Raw genomic sequence first — 22,016 nt, 5'->3', positions numbered from 1 at the left:
TGCTCACCACAACTAGAGAAAGCCCGCGCGCAGCAACGAAGACCCAACGCAGCCAAAAATAAACAAATAATTAATTTTTAAAAAACAAGCTATCTGAGCTCCTCAGTAAATTTTTTTTTTTTTTTTTTTTTTTGTGGTATGCGGGCCTCTCACTGTTGTGGCCTCTCCTGCTGCGGATCGCAGGCTCAGCGGCCATGGCTCACGGGCCTAGCCGCTCCGCGGCATGTGGGATCTTCCCGGACCGGGGCACGAACCCATGGTCCCCTGCATCGGCAGGCGGACTCTCAACCACTGTACCACCAGTGAAGCCCCTCAGTAATTTTTAACAGTATAAAGAGGTCCTGAGAACAAAAGCTCTGAGAAGTACTGATCTGGACAATAAATACCAATGGGAAAAGAACTGATCTGATATTTTCAGTAACTTCTATAAGTAAAAGACTCATTTTACTCTGCCACAACTTTTCTGGTACTGCCTTCATTTCCTGGTTATATTATTACACTTTAACCTTTATCACAGTTCAGCTCCACTTGTAATATTCTGACAGGTGACAGCTAGGTGCTTTTGTAAACAGTGAGCTGTGATACTCCACTCTTGGTATACAAACAATAGAAACTCACATTAACAGAGTTCTATAAAGTGACATTTCCTACAGTGGCTCCAAGTAACCTGTGCTAACACAGAAAGATCCAGAATCCATACTAAGGAATTATATCATATGCTACTTAGGAAATGTTTTTAAGGAAACAATGTCCCCAAATTCCAAGAACTTTGAGTAGAAGTTCAGTTCACTTCCCTGTGTCCCTAAATGATGTATTTGAAAATACGTGGAGAGATTTTACCTCTTCTTATTGCCGTAGATTTGATTAGAATAATTCTTAAAAGATTACAAAATATTCACCTTTGACCAAGAGTAGTTTAGAAAAAAAAAAGAGAAAATGGAAACTACTGCTCAAAACTATTACTTGGAGCAGGTAATTTAAAATCAAAGCTTGCTGTATCAATCAATATTAATGTCAAAAAGTAGGCTTTATGTACAGATGCACTAGTGATGATAGTAATGAAAACTCTTCACTTTTACCTTTAAGTATTAAAGACCAAAGTTCTGGGCAAGAATAAGGTCAGGGTTTACAGTCACTGTATACTATAATATGATGCGGAGTGGCCTGTGACTAAAACTCCACTCTAGGACATTTTAATACTCCTGGAATGTGGTGACGTGACTCTCATATCACTGATTAACCATCAGAGCCTCAAACTATTCTAAGAAATTCTGGAGTTGAAGAGCTAAACCAAAGAGGCCAAACTGGCACTCACTGTCTTTCTCTCATATATAGTTTATTGTCACACACTGGTATACATGGAAGGACTGATCATACTGTAGTATATAACAATGTTTACTTTTGTTTGATAAAAGATGAAAAAAAATTAGTGATCAATACACTTTTTTTAAGGCTAGAAATCTAACCGCTAAACCAAAATTCTGTCTTGTTTTCTCTTTGTTAAATGTATACTCAAAGCAGATCTTTTTGACAAGGAACATTGATTAATGTTTATGAATCACCAAGATTATGTAACAAGAGGAAAGAAAAAATAAGAGCAAATGAATGAACAAATGACAACTTATGTAGAACCCAAAGACAATACATATAGAGACAGTTTGAGAGTACCTGCATTGTCCATCAAAGAGAACAGGGGATTCTTGCTCATTTTCCCTCCATTCCCTGGTGCCTTCCTCATAGGGTTTCCTGTAAACATTGTTTACAGCACTCTACTACCTTTTCTAGATCTGTCTTTCCTATCTTCATCTTATTATTCCTCTGCAGGCTTAACTTGTGCCCTTTGGGTCTCTGTCTCCTTTTACTTACAACTAGCACTTCTTGCGACCTGCCAACAGAGTTACCTGTGGGCCCACCTCTCCTAACAGACTGTAAATTCCTTGGTGTCACAGTCATTTTGGTATCTTCTGTAATACATAGCACAGTGTCTTGTACATTGAAGATGCTATTTAAAATAATTGCAGGGCTTCCCTGGTGGCACAGTGGTTAAGAATCCACCTGCCAAGGCAGGGGACATGGGTTCAAGCCCTGGTCCGGAAAGATCCCACATGTCGTGGAGCAACTAAGCCCATGTGCCACAACTACTGAACCTGCACTCTAGAGAGCCCACGAACCACAACTAATGAGCCCGCATGCCGCAACTACTGAAGCCCGCATGCCTGGAGCCCGTGCTCCACAAGAGAAGCCACCGCAATGAGAAGCCCGCACACCCCAATGAAGAGTAGCCCCTGCTCCCGCAACTAGAGAAAGCCCACATGCAGCAACAAAGACCCCAACACAGCCAATAATAAAAACAAATAAATAAATAAATTTATTTTAAAAAATAATTGCAAACTGAACCAAATTTTTTATCTGTTATCCCTAGCAATCCCATTTCTTTGTCAGAAAATAGCTATGTTTGGGATAATATCCTCCATCACTACCCTGGACTCTTCCTAGAGACAATTTTGTTCCTAACAAAACATGTAGATTACACTAAATTATCTTTCAAATACAGGGCAGGTTTCTTGGTTCTTGTAGGTTAAGTAAGGAAAATCTGGTTATACAAAATAAAGTTTTTTAACAGATATGTTTTCATTCTACAAGTGAAAATTTTGTGTTCGTTAATTTAAGGTATAGAAATGGTTCAAGTCACAGTGGATGACTTTGAGTCAAACCTTAGGGATCTGACATTAAAATGAAAGCCAGGAATGAGAGATTATGAAAAAACAAACAAAAAAACCTCTGCATTCTAATTTTGAATCTGCTGTTTACTAGCTGTGCCTACGGTAAGTCGCCTAATTTTTCTAAGGCCACTTTTTTCTGCTGCTCCTACCTCCATAGGGTTCTTACTAGAAGCCAATATATATAACAAAGCTTTGAAGACATGCAAAGTTCAGTACAAATATCTTAATTATCTACTTGCTTAAGACACTATCAGAAAAATGGAAAAACGTATAGTACTAGGGTTAAAGTGAAATCTAGCTTTACGTGATCTTAGGCCAGCTCTAAGTATTTGAGATCTTTTCCTTTCCTTTTACCATGATTCCTCAAACAGTATCAAGTTCCTGATAATTCTCTGAAGAATTCCAGCAATAAATTCTCCCAAGTCTCACCAACAGAATATAATTTCTACTTTTAAGGGATTTCTTAGCTTTCTGGCTTCTACCTTTTACAATTAACATCCAAATCAGAAAGAATACATCATTTCAGTGCCCAAACAGTAAAAGTAAAATTGGGGGCTTCCCTGGTGGCGCAGTGGTTGAGAGTCTGCCTGCCGATGCAGGGGACACGGGTTCCTGCCCCGGTCTGGGAAGATCCCACATGCCGCGGAGCGGCTGGGCCCGTGAGCCATGGCCGCTGAGCCTGTGCGTCTGGAGCCTGTGCTCCGCAACGGGAGAGGCCACAACAGTGAGAGGCCCGCGTACCGCAAAAAAACAAACAAACAAAAAAGTAAAATTGGATTTCTAAAATACCAGTAAAGGAGAAGGTTCTATAATAACAAAGCTATTTCTGCATCCCAGAGTACTAGAAGTACTTTACTTATCTAAGACGTAGTCTCTGCAATGCCACTCCCAGTTCCTATTCATGAAAGTCATGCTGTCTGAAAGGAAAAAGGCACTCAACTGCAGGGGTTTCCCCAGCTATTTACAGTACACCTTTCCCAGGTTGATGGGGGATGAAGGCAGGAAGGGAAAGGAAAAGAAAGAGTCAAACTACAGTTGAGTCTTTACTATCTTTTAATTCTGCTTGGATTCTGGCAGATAGCATACACTGTTAAACTATCTTCATCCCAATCACCTCTGCCATCACAAACTTACTTGAATTTCCAAATAAACTGCATATAGGTACACACACATCTAGAGAGAGGACCTGACTGACAATGAAGGTTTAATCATGAAATATCCTTTTCTCCTATTTTATTTTAGAACAATTTTTCTTCCTAATTTATTACGTTCTTTGCAACAGTAAGTAATCAATTTTTCACTGGTCTGGAAACGTGATATTTAATAATGTATTTATTTCAATGAAATTGATTGGGATGTTGCCTAGACCTGGTGTAAAATTTAATTCAACACTTAAAAATTCCAACCCTTTGTGCTTCCCTGGCGGTGCAGTGGTTGAGAGTCCGCCTGCCGATGCAGGGGACACGGGTTCGTGCCCCGGTCCGGGAAGATCCCACATGCCGCGGAGCGGCTGGGCTCGTGCGCCATGGCCGCTGAGCCTGCGCTCTGCAACAGGAGAGGCCACAACAGTGAGAGGCCCGCGTACCGCAAAATAAAAAATAAAAAATAAATTCCAACCCTTTTTGCCAAGCCAATAAAATTTGTAAAATGTAATGAACACAACTGGTATAAACTTCACCTTCTATTTCCACCCAGTCTAATACCCTAAGTTAATAATAAAAATGATGGGGTTTGGGAGGTAAGATTAGAAAGAGCCTAAAAATCTATAAACCAGATAAACAATCCAACTGCTATGTTTATTTTAAATGGTAAAAATAAAAGAATGTATAGAAAGCCAGTCTTTATTTACCACAATAATATATATATGCTATATACAGGTATATACAATATATATAATACATGGTGCCAGCAAAAGAAAGAAAAATAGAAAGAAAGAAAAATAGAAAAACAGGAAGGAAGGAAGGGAATAAAAGCCAGTTGTCAGGCAATAAACCCATAAATTAAGCATCCAATTTTTACCAGTTTTTTTTTTAAGATTTTTTTTGATGTGGACCATTTTTTTTTTTTTTAACACTAAAGAGGCTATTAAGTATGTAGTATTATCTATAAGTACAAAGACTTTCCCAATCACGTCACTTAGAGATCATTTTATCCACTGCTCTGTTTGGCTGCCAGTCTCTTGTCTCTCTCCTCAGCAATGGTAAGGCAGATACCCTTTCCACAAGGAACAGAGATCCATGGTTTGTTGCCTTTGCCAATAACGAAAATGTTGGAGAGCCGGGTGGCAAAGCTATTGCCATTGGCATCTTTCACATAAACTACATCAAAAGAACCAGGATGTCTCTCCTGGTGAGTGATCATACCAATTCTTCCCAGGTTAGCACCTCCAGCCACAATTCACAGGTTACCAGTGTCAAATTTGAAGAAATCAGTAATCTTGCCAGTCTCCAAATCAATTTGAATGGTGTCATTCACCTTGATGAGGGGATCAGAGTAGCGGATGGTGCGAGCATCATGGGTTGATGTGGACCATTTTTAAAGTCTTCATTGAATTTGTTACAATATTGCTTCCATTTTATGTTTTGGTTTTTTGGCCGAGAGGCATGTGGGATCCTAGCTCCCAGACCAGGGATCCAACCTGCACCCCCTGCATTGGAAGGCCAAGTCTTAACCACTGGACGGCCAGGGAAGTCCCCAATTTTTACCAGTTTTTAAGGAATTCAACTTTGTTCGTTAATCTGTAGCCATTTCACTATATAAAATATCACCAAGTCAACAGCCTTCTCTGGCTATGAAATATAATATTTATAAAATATAAAGCTTTTGCATTTCCATCCCAATTAATTTCGTTAAGCACCAATGTTTATTAGCACTGAGACAATTTTTCTATTAGAAGAGTCTACAATAAACAACGCATTTAATTTTCAGATGTCCTGACACAAATATTTTCTTCAAATTTAAAAAAGGAAAAATTCTTTCTCTAATAATTTATTTAAAAATCCATTTATTTTTCCTTTTCACTTGAATCTGTTTATCTTTCCCATGCATGCAATATAGCTTTAGGCCCATAATGGCTCAGGGACCCCTCAAAGGTGTATTTTAATAACAGAAGCTGTGCTTCTAGAATGCAAAGAGCTGATAAATGTGCTCAGTTTTACAATACATCAAAAGGGAGGCAAGTCAAAATGTTCAAAACATGTGGATTGTAGAATTAGCCACCTAAACAATGGGTCTTCACTCAGACGCTATAAACTCAGATTATATGGAGGAATAAGGGCTCAATTTGGACTGGTCACGGCATATTGCAAACATTATTTTTCAGGTATCTCACAGTGAAGTAAGTAGTATGCTCAGTTCCTAAGCACTGAAAGCAAGTACACCTTGGATACTTATGAATAGAATCTATCTATCTAAAATGTGATTATAACTCGTTCAAGGAGATTCACGTTACAGTGTTTGAGCAATGAACAAATACAAGTAATGAATGCCAACTCATGGACAAATAAAATAATTCAGTACCAAGGAATGAGTGCAAGGTACTATCATGATTTAACCATTAGCTGGTGGATATACCTGGTGCTTTCTGTGCATTAATTTGCTTTCTTTGAAAAGTGAGGGCAGTGGTACTCTTTATTAGGCAGAATTTTAAGAGTACAATACTTCTTCCCTTTAAAAAAAAGGGAGTTAACATATTTTGGCAAGTATGTAGAGAAATTTGAACCCTTGTGCACCACTGATAGGATTATAAAATAGTGTGATCACTATAGAAAAAAGTATGGAGAAGCCTCATGAAAACAGAACTACCATATGATCCACCAATCCCTCTTCTGCGTATACATGCAAAGAACTGAAAACAGAGTCTCGAAGAGATATCTGCCCAACAATGTTCATAGCAGTATTCAAAATAGCCAAGAGGTGGGAGCCACCTAGAGGTCCATCAGTGGATGAGTGGATAAACAAAATGTGATACATACACACACACACACACACACACACACACACACACAATTATTATTCAGGTTTAAAATGGAAGGAAATTCTGTCACATGCTGCAGCACAATGATCCTTGAAGACATCATGCTAAGTGAAATGAAAGTAAAAAAAAAAGACATACACTGTATGATTGCATTTATATAAGGTATTTAAAGTAGTCAAATTCAAAACAACAGAAAGTAGAATGGTGTTTACCAAGAACTAAGGAAAGAAGAAGAGGGGAGTTGTTGTTAAATGGGTTATACAGCTTCAAACTTGCAAGATGAAAAAGCTCTGGAGATCTACTGCACATGTGATTACACATAACACTACCGAACTGTACACTTTTAAATGGCTGAGATGGCAAATTTTATGTTATGTGTTTTTCACCACCACAACAAAAATAAATAGATAGATAGATAGATAGACAACTTAAAAAAAGAACACAGTTGGTCTATAAAAGATTATCTTTAAGGATTTAGTTTGGCTAATTAAAAAAAAAAAAAAAGCTTTTAGTAAAGATGGAGCAAACATCTGGTTAGAGAGGTAAGCAATAGGGTAGCATGACCTGTTGAGCAACACCTCACTTTCTCCCCAGTAGTACTACGTTTTGTTTTCTCCCACAGTTTAGAAGACCACCTCCATCCATTCCCCCAGCACACTACAGTAAACATACAAAAGCAAAACTTCTGGGGGGACAAAGTTCCACTTACCTGCCTGCTGCTGGAGACCCAACTCTTCCCCACAAGTGCACTTGAAACATTCATGTGAAATAAGCCTTTTTAAAAACACTATTTTATTCATCTGAGCCAAGGGAGTAGAGATGAGATAGGGGAGAATTTATTTATTTAATGCAATGACGTGTGAAGAGATAAGGGTTGTACCAGGGCAGTCAGTGGAGATAAAAATTAAGAGGCAACACGTTTTAAAATTGTCAAGTAAGAAGTGCAATACCTGGGGACTTCCCTGGTGGCGCAGTGGTTAAGAATCTGCCTGCCAATGCAGGAGACATGGGTTCGATCCCTGGTCCAGGAAGATCCCATGTGCTGCAGAGCAACTAAGCCCATGCTCCACAACTACTGAGCCTGCGCTCTAGAGCCCGTAGGCCACAACTACTGAGCACACGGATCACAACTACTGAAGCCCGCGTGCCTAGAGTCCATGCTCTGCGACAAGAAAAGTCACTGCAATGAGAAGCCCGCACACCGCAACTGAGAGTAGCCCCCGCTTGCCGCAACTAGATAAAGCCCGTGCGCAGCAATGAAGACCCAACGCAGCCAAAAATAAATAAATAAATTAAAAAAGAAGTGAATACCTGGATGTGAGGACCAGGGAGAGTGACTTTGTTTAATGAAAAGCAAACATTGTTTTAGGCATAAAGCACCCACAAGTCATGAAACTGGCCAGACATCCCTAGAGCAATGTGGTTCCAAGGTATGGTACACCAGTTCTTCTCCTCTTCACTTGAAATATGTTTTGGATGAAATCTACTTTCAATCAACATTCTTCCTTTGGCATTTAAGGTCTTCTCTCCATTCAGGGGAGCTCCATTTTGGTCTGTAGCATTCAGTGGACTCCTGGGTAACCTTTTGTTTTATTCAAAAACTCTACAGCTGCAAAGTTTGAAAACCACTGAACCAAATACGTATGACATTTCAGTGGCTTGACCCTGTGGGTATCCACCTATTTTGTATGCAACACGGTTCCTCAACCACGACACTACGGCCAGGTCAGGCGGCTATAGCTTCGTTGTAAGGGCTGTCCTGGGCGCTGTGGGATGTTTAGCCTACACCTGGGCCTCTACCTCCTAGATGCCAGTAGCATCCCTCCCAAATTCTTTTTGACAATCAAAAAGTCTCCAGACACTGCCAAATATCCCCTGGGAGGCAAAATCCTCCCCTCCCAGACTCTAATCTGTTTGTGGTCTGTTGCTATTTTATACTAGCTTCTCCTTTCTCTTCTAATGGTTATGTTAAACATGAGCTAACACTATATTATTGGTGATTTCTTTTTAATGGGTAGGAAGAGAAAACAAACAGGCTAGAGACTCTAACAGATATGTGGGTATTTGCCTACTACATTTCAAAATTGACAGGAGAAAAAGGTTGCTTGGTTACCTGAAACACAAGGCATATGAAGTTTCTATGCCTTAGGCATTTCAGGACCTACAAGTAAAATTTGTCTAGATACAGGCATTTCAAAAAAAAAAAAAAAAAAAAAGCAGGACTATATATACTACTCAGCAGTAGGAAACTTCCATAAACAAGACAGGTGACTTATAAAAATTAATATAGTATTAGGCTCAGGTAAAGAGGGAAAAAGGACTTTTTGAATGAATAATAAAACACAGAAATCACTGTGGGAAAGTGGAAAAACAGAGCTTTGCAATAAGACAATTTGCATCTGAATCTTAACTCCATTTGCTTTACTTTCTTATCTTGGTAAGACATTTAATCCCTCTGAGTCCAGAATAAAAAAAAAGAAAGAAAGAAAACAGCCCACTTCATTTCCTTACATTTCTTGAGGAAGGGGACAGTCTTTTAACCATCTGTATTTCTAGTACCCAGAAAATAATATAAATGTCTATAAATGAGTTTTAAGTGAAAAATATCAAGATTCCTTTCTTCTTTTAAGAGTTATACAAATCACTTTATATTTTTTAGATTTCTTGCTTTTCCAATAATTTTCAGCTCCACACCTAAAATTATTTACAGTGTTCATGAATGGCTTGTGATTGACCAGGAATGGTAATGAATGGTTTTAATTTATCTTTGGGTTTTTTTTTTCCCCTCAAAAGTCAAAAACAAGACACTTGACAGAAACTAACACACCATTGTAGAGCAATTATACTCCAATAAAGATGTTAAAAAAAAAAAAAAAAAAACAAGGCACTTGAAAAATGAGGGGTTTTGGGGGTTTTTTTTGGCCTCGCTGCGTGACTTGCAGGGATCTTAGTTCCCCAACCAGGGACCGAACCCCACCCTTCACAGTGAAAGAGCTGAAAGTGCAGAGTCCTAACCACTGGACCACCAGGTAATTCCCCTTGAAAAATGAGGTTTTATACAAAAAGATTTAGACTCGTCCTGAACCACAATTCAACATCTAGCAGTAATCTTAATAATGATTATACCATTCAGGGGTCAAGGGAGATGTCTGTCATAGCACCACAACAGCCCTCCACCAGGGAGTAGCGATTTCTCTCCTTCAAATAAAAAAACACGAGCCAAAATGATGGGGAAATCCTGGTACAACTACGCTGACCTCTGATTAAGTGACAGTGGAAAATAAGGATGGCAGCTCATCTTAGCACTTTTACAGAGATGAGAAGCTGTAAAAAACTAAGCATTATGTTTATGAGCCTTTCATTTTATTTCTATAAAGACCTACAGCTTTGCATACTCAATGACATTTAAATTATCTGATCATATAAAAGGGTAGTATCATACCATATCTCATTGTTCACACATCACTAATACGTGACATGCATTTTATCCCCTTCCCCTCACAGCCATCATCCCATCCCTCTCTAGCAAAAACAGTTTTCAACTCTTCTCTCTTTCAGCTAAAGTTAGGACGTCTATTCTTTTCTTAAAAGTCTCTGGGAATGGTCCATGGTTGTTTTCAGTTATTGGAAGAAATTGTCATAAAGAACATGCTTATAAAAATCCTGTAGCACATCACCTTACTGAAGGAAAAAGAGAAACATGAAAATATTTTCTGCCACTTACAAACACCGTACAATTTTTGCTTCCCATGGTTGAATGACGAAGTTTGAAGAGTTTAGATGTCAACCTCTGTTTCTTGGATCTAACTGTTTGGTATCAGATCCCATGGACAATGGAAATTTGCTAGATGTGCGTGGTTTTTGGTGATTCACACGCCAAACAAATGGGAGAAAAGGCATTAATTTTCCCAATATTCAGAATATTATCTCATTCCAAAAGAAATGTCACTTATAACCAGTACTTCCTCCTCCATTTTATGTTCTGCTGAACTTTTCTTTATGTACATCATTTGGTTACATAATTTGTGGCATGAGACAGACAAATGAAACAATGCTCAGCGTTTTTACCAAAAGTAACATTCAGGGTGCTGGAAAATGAATCTTTACACAAAAGACACATCTAGTGTCAAAGTAAACTTCTTATACAAATCCTAACAAAGGACAAATTTAATTTATAAGTGATTAGCTTGAACAAAACATTTAAAATTTCAAAACAAGCTACGCTACTTTAAGCACTGTTCATCAATGGATTTAAAAACCTTATAGCATTGGTCAAGTTTTGATATGCAGAGACAGCAAAGTGTACATAGGTGATTTATGCTTTCTATAACACTCAATCTTGGTTTGGAGTTTGAAAGCTAGGCTTTCTAAAATGCCTAATGTAATCTAAAATTCTAACGTAGCCTGAAATTCATGATATTCTAGGCCAGGCAAGTTGACCTCCTAAATAACGTGTTCAGACTTGTTTTAACTAGCAGTTTCTTAGTCTCTCATAAGCTATCATTTTTGTATTAGTTTGGGCTTCTTTATTACTAGAGATCTTCCTTTAGGCTTTAATGTCTTGTTACCTGTACTTTGGTATTTGTATAATATATTTCCTTCATTTTGCATTCAGTGGGAGCTATTCTATGGCTAACCTCATCTGCTTCAGGGTGATATAGAACAGCAGCTCCTGAGGTCCTCTTCCAGCTCTCATTTCGAAGACCTCTGAGTCACATACTACCGGCTATTGGCAACATCACCATGAGCTTCCCTGACTCCAAGGACTTCAATGACTCCAAGACAGGACAGAGTTGCTGACCTTTGGGTCCATGTGTCCACATTCAACCATTCTTAGGTTGTTGTGTTATAAGTTTTCTGGAACTAAACATAAGATTTGTTACTGTTTCCTTTTGTTTTTAACAGAGTCTTTCTATCTGAATAAAATATCTGTTCTTCTAGGAATTATAGTATACAAGTTCTTCTGGAACCATAAAAATATTAAGGCCATAAGTAATACACAAAAAGAATAAAAATTCAAGAGCTGTCTAAAATAACTAAGTTCAGAAATTCTATGGCATGGGACTTCCCTGGAGGTCCAGTGGTTAAGACTTTGCCTTCCAATGTGGGGGGTGTGGGTTTGATCCCTGGTTGGGGAGCTAAGATCCCACATGCTTTGGGGCCAAAAAACCAAAACATAAAGCAGAAGCAATATTGTAACAAATTCAATAAAAACTTTTTTAAAAAAAGAACTTCTCTAGCAAATCACAGCATCTGGAAAATGTATAATAATTGATATGATCTTTTATATACTGGCACATTCAATGAAGATAAACATAAAGGAGGCAGCACAAATTAAAGATAAGAGATTAAATTGCAGATAATGGATAAGGCACAAATGTTTTTAAATTATTTCCTTTGTTATATCATGAATCTACTAAAACTCTACAGTTACATAAATACTTACTACCTATAAAAATTCTTTTAGGAACTAGCACTACCAAGAGAAAAGTGGAGACTGGTGACGAAATCTCAAAATACCTTTATAAAAAGAAAGACCTGTTGAAAATATTCAAAAAACTACAAATCTTGTATTAGGCCTATTAACTAAAACTACACAGTTTATAGTGAATCAGCATCTAATTTCTGTGGTAGGAAACAGAGTCAATCCATTCATGGAAATCCAGCACTGAACAGTACAAACAGTTGCCAAATTTCCCTACTGCTAATTTGGGCCAATGAGCATAAAACTTTAAAATTTTCTTTATAAGTGTTTTCTTTGGGGAGGAAATGCTAGAGAATACAAAGAAAAGACTGGAAGACAGGAGACAGAAACTTGTATAGCTATTTAAAAGGGGGTCAGCTGTACCTGTAATAAATACTAAAAATTTGCTCTGAAAAAGCAATACAGAAATAAAAAGCTGAAGTTAGTCTATCTTTACTTCAGGTTTTTAACCTTTCAGCATTAAAAAGAAGCATCTTGGGCTTCCCTGGTGGCGCAGTGGTTGAGAGTCCGCCTGCCTATGCAGGGGACACAGGTTCGTGCCCCAGTCCGGGAAGATCCCACATGCCGCGGAGTGGCTGGGCCCATGAGCCATGGCTGCTAGGCCTGCGCACCCGGAGCCTGTGCTCCGCAACGGGAGAGGCCACAACAGTGAGAGGCCCGCGTACCGCAAAAAAAAAAAAAAAAAAAGAAGCATCTTAAGCAAACTAAAATGCCCAAACATTCAAAGCTATTAAAATTCTCAAATAAACAAATTACCCCATAGCTTGAGTTAAAGATCCACAAAAAAGCTGACATAATTTTTCAATAGAAATAAACAGCAAAGGTTATATCATATTTATTTATTATTATTATTATTTTTGTGTGTGTGTGTGGTACACGGGCCTCTCACTACCGTGGCCTCTCCCGTTGTGGAACACAGGCTCCAGACGCGCAGGCTCAGCGGCCATGGCTCACGGGCCCAGCAGCTCCACGGCATGTGGGATCTTCCCGGACCGGGGCACGAACCCGCGTCCCCTGCATCGGCAGGCGGACTCTCAACCACTGCGCCACCAGGGAAGCCCCATATTTATTATTTAGACTGACTTCCAAACTTTAATTAAAATTTCCTCCCAAAAAGGGAGAGGGAATACATTTAAGGAAGTTGCTACTACTGAATAGCTAAAAGTAAAATAAAGCAACAATGAACAAATGTATTCTAAATAGCTACTATATAGACTACCAAATTAAAACTCGTAATTGTAAAAATAATATTGTACATATTAATGCTAATTTTTATATGTAAAATAATCAGTTTTCTCTTTTAGGCAGCAATTACCCTCCAATATGGCCCTTACTCAGCTGAGCCAAAGGATGTAAGGGAGCTGCACCAGGATGTACATAAAGCTGATAAAACAGAATGCCAAAATTACAGAGGAAGGGTAAAGGACAGAGAGGTGAGAAACAAAGTCCAGTGTCTCTTCATGTAGACCCAAAACTTCAAAGGAATGAAATTATAAATTATCAATCTAGTGATTTATTTATGATACTCAATCTAAGGCATTTCAGTAATCTTCATGGGTCAAATTAAAAGGTCAGACCCTTTTTAAGACCCCCTTTGGTAAAAAATATTATTTAATTTAGTAAATTAAATAGTAAACATTATTATCTCATCAGTGGGAGATAGAATTTTGCAAAACAAACTTTCCCTTCTCTGTCTTAAGCCTAGTCTCATTTTATGAACAAGATGCTATAAAAATGGTGCATTATTTATTTAGGGGAGAATGGGGAGAAGGGAATGGTGAATCCACCCTTTCAATCTATTTGCCTTCACAAGCTAGGATTCAGCATGTAAGATGAAATTCTATTCTGCAGGGAATGGAAATTTTTTCTCTATTCACCTTAATATTTATCTGGACACGATTTTGAAAATCAGGGAATGAAGTCATATACTATGATACTGATAGTACTGGTGAGGTAATTAAGAAACTTAACTTACCATTTTTTAGGCTTTGATAAGGGTTTGTACTTGCTGTATTTTACACGCCACTCAAGAACTTCTTTACAACGCTGACATACTCCATCATGAAGTTTTGCATTAATTTTCTTAAAAAGAAACAGAAAAACAAATTGAGAATTTCACTTGTGAGCCAGCATTACAAACCCCAAAAGGTACATGAGAAATTTAAGGTTTTTTTAATTTTAATTTTATTTATTTATTTTTATAAATTTATTTACTTTTGGCCGCGTTGGATCTTCGCTGCTACGCGACCTTTCTCTAGTTGCAGTAAGTGGGGGCTACTCCTTGTTGTGGTGCACGGGCTTCTCATTGCGGTGGCTACTCTCGTTGCAAAGCACGGACTTTAGGCGTGTGGGCTTCAGCAGCTGTGGCACGTGGGCTCAGTAGTTGCAGCTTGCGGGCTCTAGAGCACAGCCTCAGTAGTTGTGGAGCGCGGGCTTAGCTGCTTCATGGCATGTGGGATCTTCCCAGACCAAGGCTCAAACCCATGTACCCTGCATTGGCAGGCAGATTCTTAACCACTGTGCCACTAGGGAAGGCCTAAGTGTTTTTTTAAATAGCAACCTAACTTCAACCTGGGTTAACATTTTATGGTATACTATGTATTTCGATGTACATTATCAATTTGGCTCTTTACAAAGGCAAAGATCCTTAACTGGCTGTAGCTCAGAATCATCTAGGGAGCTTTTTAATTTCCTGGAAGGAGTATTTTAAGCACATTCCCATTGATTCTGATGCATATTTATTTTACAACTCAAACTGTATAGTTAAGATATATTCATTTTACTGTATGTACATTATATCTCAAAAACAGGTAGTAATAAAAAAGAAAGTCTAATTCATATTTTAAGACTACTGTTTTGACAATTCAAATCTTACCACTGAGAAATGAGAAATTAAACTGAGAAATTAGACAGTCCTGAATTGTCAGTCTGCAGGGGACAGCAGAGACTAAGAAACTTGAGAAAGGAGAGCCAGGGAGAAGCAGCTGGAAGCAAGAAGGTATTTAATTATTCAATTTAAACCTTTTGTATTCTCATGTAAAGATGTCTTAGAAAAGTTACCTTGCTAACCTGGTTTCTTCAAAACAGAAAATAAATATGTGCATGTGACTGTGGTAGAAAAGGGGCTTTATGAAGAAAATAAACATTTTTATTATAATATTAGTCTCAAAATGTGTTGCGAAATGAGGAAGGAAAATTTTTAAATGTGTCATGTGTTCTCACAACAGCTTTATATTTTATAACACATCTATTTGACTCAGGACCTAGACTATATATTTTCACTAAGTACTCTGGGAATTCTCTAACTTACTTTGGTTGTGGAAGCCTGGTCTTTGCCTATTGTTGGAATAATGAAGAAAGGACATTTTAAGTTCGCTTCCTTTGTTTCCTTTTTTAATTTCTCAAAAGGAGAAAAAAAAAGCATCCCAAAAGATGCAGATTCTTTGGAAGGTTATTTGATACTGAGTTAAAATCACAATATTTAGAAATCATCTGAAAGAAAACAAAACTTCTAAACAGCATTTGATATTCTTTAAAGTTCTAAACAAGAAGGTAAGATAATGACAAAACGTTTATTCAAAGAGATATTTCAAGGGTATTTTCAAAAACCATAAATTAAGCTGTGAATACATTATGAGTGAATTTAACGCTGTGGTGAAAAACATATTCTATTACTTATGAATTGTGTGTGGGGATTCTTTTCTTCCTGACCTAGAAGGAGAGTCCCTGGGAAGATAAATTCTGCATGCCACTATATTCCCTCTTTTCTGTGGTCCACTGACTGTTGCCAGAAAGAAGGAAGTCTGTGCCTAACACCAGACTCCTCTTCTTATCAACCTTGGCACTTAGTTATTGCATACAGGGCTTGCTAAGAAATATCCAGAACTAAGGTTCACATTTCATCTTTGATTCTCACTGCCCTCTGTTGCCTAGAATATCTTACCGAAAGCATTGCTTATATCTTCCTATCTCTAACAACAATAGAAACAAACTAATGACTTGATCTATGATTATAATGTGAATGTGATATAAACTTTCAACTTAGAATGTTCTTAGAATGCACACCATTTTGTTACCTGCAATTTTATTATATACAACACACGCTACTTGTTAACTAGGAAGGATTATTTGGTTTCTTGCTTGTTTCTGTTCCAATTTCCGACCATTTCATCTTGATTTACAAAGCTGTGCATAGTTTGGAAACTGGTTTCTTTAGGGTGGATCGAGAGTAGAACAAAACAGGTCTTTGTGGAAACTTGTCCTGTATGTGATGTGTGAAGCAGTATAAATGGAGACGTTGTACAGCATCCACATGACCAGCAGGCACTACTACAAAATTAAACTTTGATTTTCATGCGTTAAGAAATGAATGAGAAAAGAAATGAATGAATGAGAATGAACAGTACTTTCACTTAAAAATAATTGCAGAAAGAAAACAGTGTACCTTGCTTTACTGTCTTTTGGCAAACTAGAAAAAGTGAATTCCAGACAACTGAGCAAAGAAAGCCAAATCCTAGTTCTAGGAATCACTCTGCCTGGAGCAAAGGAGATGGCAATCTTACCTTACACCTATGTTTACAACTAACCCTGTTTTGGCAGTTAATTTTGGCATGTCCCTCATGGTAGAAGATAATAGGTTATTTAAGGTTAAGATTTAAGCATGTTCAAATATAAAATCAAAACTTAGTTTTATAAGTACAAAAGCCTTTAAAGATCATTTAGTTTAACAAGCTACTATCCAGATATCTAAAGGAAAAAAATCATCGGTGGAAGATTCCACTGGACTTAAGAATCTTAGCTAAAAAAAGAAAACCTTCTTTATCAATGAATACTTCTTTTAAAAATTAGAATAGACTTAAGATGTATCAGAAGACACTCCTACTTCACACACATAGTCTTAAAAACTGTCTAAGCCATTATTAATTCATACAACACATTTTATAGTAAGTGCTGTTATCCCTGTTAAACGTTGTTATCCCACAATGCATCAGTGGTAAAATAACACAGCAATCCCCAAAAGAAAACTGGGTGAGGACTACAACCCCAAGAAGGCAGCAAGAGCAAATTGTAAATATAACATCTGTATCAATATGCTGATGCTGAAAAATATTTTATAAAATATAAAGTATCATTTAACAGAAGGAAGGCACTACTATGTTGGGGGGCAAGAATCTGAATAACATTCAAGAGCAACTAATATAATCTTTCGTTAGGATTTTCTGCACATCAAAATTCTTTCAGAAATGCTAAAGGTAAAACAATGGCATATTTTACTTCCCTTCATTAATGGAAAAAAAAAACCAAATTCTCAAGAAAAATGCCAATTCTAATGGCAGCTTAATTTCCATGGAATGGAATGGAATGGCCTTGTTCTCTCCCCTGCCTTACCAAAATAAGGTATTTGCTGCCAATATAGCTACAACAGTGTTATTTCAGAAAATAGGAATTTTATATTTTAACTATATTTAAAAGTATATATTTTTAAATTTTCTAGTAACACTCCTTTATTCTAAATTTGGTTAGAGGATAAAGGATCTCTGAATTTAGGAGTAAGATATTATATGACTAATAATAATAATGTGAAAATCTGTATTTTAGGTTGTGACTTTCAAATCATAAACCGTATTATTTTAAATCCTTTTAATATGGCTAGAACATTGTTGGGCATAAAGTATCTTATAAAATAAATACAACCAAAAATAGATGAGGGAGTCAGATTGAGGGAATAATGAGAGTTGGTAGCGAAAATTACAGAGCAGTCAGGAGTACAGCTGGGAAGTGCACTTGCTAGAAATCGGCCACAAGTGAGATGTGAGTTTTCTAGCAGTCAAAAAAACATGAGCTCTGCTCACCTACCTGATTCAATGTTTGTAACATGCCAAAAATCCAGTTTCTCAGAAGCAGCACAACTATTCTTGTCATTGAAATCCAAAGTTTCATTTTCCCAAAAAGGACACCATATAATACAGTAAACAATGCTCTCAAAAACATCCTTACAGGGCTTCCCTGGTGGCGCAGTGGTTGAGAGTCTGCCTGCCAATGCAGGGGACGCGGGTTCGTGCCCCGGTCCGGGAAGATCCCACATGCCGCGGAGCTGCTGGGCCCGTGAGCCATGGCCGCTGAGCCTGCGCGTCTGGAGCCTGTGCTCCGCAACGGGAGAGGCCACAACAGTGAGAGGCCCGTGTACCGCAAAAAAAAAAAAAAAAAAAAAAAAAAAAATCCTTATAATTCAAAGTATTTCACAGAGCTGTTTTCTACCCTAGTTCTCAAAGTAGGCCGGTGTTATAGCACGCCAAACACAATGTAGTAAAAAAGTTATTTTCGGGTGTGCAAAGTAGATACAGAGGCCTGATATTCATAAGATCTATAGAAATACACTGCAAATCATAAGGCCATCTTCAATAAATACTTTCTCCCAAATGAGTTCTAAAAACATTCACCTCTATTACGAAAAATTCAAACATGCAGAAAAAAGTTAAAACAATAATACTAACGCATAGCCATATACACTATCTAGAGAACTGTTAACATTTTATGTGTGTGTACACTTAAAATAAGTTGCAAACATCGAGACAATTCACCTGTCAATCATACATATCCTGGAAATAGACTTTCTCCTACTTAACCACAATACCATTACCACACCTCAGAAAAATGAAAAATAATTCTCTAATATCATTGAATGTAGCCCGTCTACACTGAAATGTCCTCAACTGCTGCCCTGCCCCCCCAAATCAGTATTCAAGTTGTTTGTTATCTCTCTTTTGATCTAGAAGGGTTTTCCTCTTTTACCCTCTATTACACTGATTTTTTTTCAATTATTTTTAAAAAAATTTTTATTGGAGTATTGTTGATTTACAATGTTGTGTTAATTTCAGGTATACAGCAAAGTGAATCAGTTATACATGTACACTGATGTTTTTGAAAATACCAGGCAAGTTGTCTTTGAGAATATTCCACATTCTGTATGTGTAAGATTGTTTTCTCTTGGTGTAATTTAACTCATTGCTTTATGTCCTATAGTTTTGCAAGGTGGAAGTTAGGTTTAAAGACTTGATTAGACCCAGGTTTAAGATTTTTTTGACAAGAACAGTTCATTTGTGCTGCTGCTATGTACTCCATATTACTCCAAGTCAGGAGGCACAAGATGTCCAGTTCTCACCTAGTCAGTGATGAGAAATTTGACTGATCACTTGCTTAAGGTAGTGACTGTCCAGATCTCTTCAAATTACAAAGATTAGCAATAATCTATAGGGGTCATGTCAATATGCTGTTCCACAATAACATTTCGCTTCATGGTTTTAGCATCCATTCAAGGTTCTTTGTCTGAATCAATCATTTTAAATGCTAACTCTATCATTCTTTCTACATTAATTTTTTTTAAAAAAAGGTTGACAGCTTAAGTCAGTTTTGAAGTATAATACATATAGAGTAAAATTCACCCAATTTAGGTGCAGAGTTCCGTGAATCTGACAATCAAAATATAGAACATTTCCATCCTTCTAAAAAGTTCCCTCATGCCCCTTTGTTGTCAACCCCCAGACAACACTAATTTTCAGTCTGCTCTTATAGTGTTGCCTTTTCCAGAATGTCATATAAATGAAATGATCAAGTATATAACTATTTGAGGAGCTCATTCCTTTTTATTGGTGAATGGTATTCCATTGCATAGATGTGCTATAATGTTTATTCATTCACCATTTGAAGGACTTTTTTTTTTTTTTTTTTTTTTTTTGCGGTACGCGGGCCTCTCACTGTTGTGGCGTCTCCCGCTGTGGAGCACAGGCTCCTGACACGCAGGCTCAGCGGCCATGGCTCACGGGCCCAGCCGCTCCGTGATATGTGGGATCTTCCCGGTCCGGGGCACGAACCCGTGTCCCCTGTATCGGCAGGCGGACTCTCAACCACTGTGCCACCAGGGAAGCCCTTGAAGGACATTTTGAGTTGCTTCTAGTTTGGGGTGCTAATGAATATTTACATACAAATTTCTGTGTGGAAATGTTTTTATTTCTCTTGATTTACTATCTAAGAATGGTATCGTTGGGTTGTATGATAATTTTATGCTTAACTTTCTAAGAAACTAACAATTTTTCAAAGTGGCTATACCATTTTGCATTTCCACTAGCCATGCATGAAGATCCAGTCTTTCCACATCCTTTCCAGTGCTTGAAATTGTAAATATTTTTTTTATTTTAGCCATTTGAATAGGTGGATAGAGTTATCTATTTATGCTTTTAATTTGCATCTCCTTAATAACTGATAATGCTGAATATCTTTTCATGCACTTACACGCTATCATGTATTTTCTTTACTGAAGTGTCTGTTCAAACCTTTTGCCGTTTTTTTTTTCTTTTAATTGTATTGTTTTGTTTGTTTTCTCATTATTTTGATGTGAGGTTCTGTATATATTCTAGATACCTGGCCTTTACTGATACATACTTTGCAAATATATACGCGCAGGCTCAGCAGCCATGGCTCACGGGCCCAGCCGCTCCATGGCATGTGGGATCTTCCCGGACCAGGGCACTAACCCGTGTCCCCTGCATCGACAGGTGGACTCTCAATCACTGCGCCACCAGGGAAGCCCCCAATCTATGCTTTTATTTTCATTATCTTAACAGCGTTTTTCTAAGATAAAATCTTTTAAATTTCAAAGAACAATGTTTTGATTTTTTCTTTTACGGACTATGCTTTTAGTGTCAAATCTAAGAAGTCTTTGAAGAATAATGATTTTTACCTACGTTTTCTTCTGGAAGTTCAGTAATTTTAGGCCTTACATTTAGTCTATGATCTATTTTGAGCTCATTTTTGTACATGGTGCAAAATACTGGTAGGAGGTTCTTTTTAAATTATCTATGGGCGGGACTTCCTGGTGGTGCAGTGGTTAAGAATACGCCTGCCAATGCAGGGACCATAGGCTCGATCCCTGGTCCAGGAAAATCCCACATGCGGCAGAGCAACTAAGCCCGTGTGCCACAACTACTAAGCCTGTGCTCTAGAGCCCGCTAGCCGCAACTACTGAAGCCCGTGCACCTAGAGCCCGTGCTCTGCAACAAGAGAAGCCACCGCAATGAGAAGCCCGCGCACCGCAAAGAGGAGCCCCCGCTTACCGCAACTAGAGAAAGCCCGTGCGCAGCAACGAAGACCCAATGCAGCCAAAAATAAGTAAATAAATAAATAAATTTATAAATTATCTATGGGCATCCAAGTTCTAGCATCACTGAATTGTGTTTGTATCTTTGTCAAAAGTTAAGTATGTGTGAGTCTATTTTGGACTCAATATTCCATCACATTAATCTGTGTCTACTCTTTCTTCAGTACCACCCTGTCTTGATTACTGGAGCTTTACGGTCTTGAAGTCAGTACTGTGTCTCCTCCAAATTTGTTCTTTTTCAAAATTGTTTTGGCTATTCTAGTTCCTCTACTTTTCTGTATACATTTTAGGATCAATTTCTTAATTGTAACAAAAAAAGCCTGCTATGGACCTACTAGAGAATGGACTTGAGGACACGGGGAGGGGGAAGGGTAAGCTGGGACAAAGTGAGAGAGTGGCATGGACATATATACATTACGAAACATAAAATAGATAGCTAGTGGGAAGCAGCCTCATAGCACAGGGAGATCAGCTCAGTGCTTTGTGACCGTCTGGAGGGGTGGGATAGGGAGGGTGGGAGGGAAGGAGATGCAAGAGGGAAGAGATATGGGGACATATGTATATGTATAACTGATTCACTTTGTTATAAAGCAGAAACTGACATACCATTGTAAAGCAATTATGCTATAATAAAGATGTTAAAAAAATTTTTTAAAAAAGCCTGCTATGATTGCAATT

At 37.9% G+C, this 22,016-nt stretch overlaps 1 protein-coding gene across 1 annotated transcript in view; it reads right to left on the bottom strand.

Moving 5' to 3' along the window:
- Nucleotides 1-22,016, bottom strand: part of C6H9orf85 (chromosome 6 C9orf85 homolog) — a 65,470-nt gene that overhangs the window by 21,720 nt on the left and 21,734 nt on the right. The window contains exon 2 of the mRNA XM_004322102.4: nt 14,160-14,266. Within this exon, the coding sequence (XP_004322150.1) occupies nt 14,160-14,266 (107 nt within the window). The remainder of the gene's footprint in view (nt 1-14,159; nt 14,267-22,016) is intronic.

The sequence above is a fragment of the Tursiops truncatus genome, chromosome 6 (genome assembly GCF_011762595.2).
Source record: "Tursiops truncatus isolate mTurTru1 chromosome 6, mTurTru1.mat.Y, whole genome shotgun sequence".
Lineage (NCBI taxonomy): Eukaryota > Metazoa > Chordata > Mammalia > Artiodactyla > Delphinidae > Tursiops > Tursiops truncatus.
The sequence above is the reverse complement of the archived record's forward strand: the minus strand, read 5'-3'. Positions and strand labels throughout refer to the sequence as shown.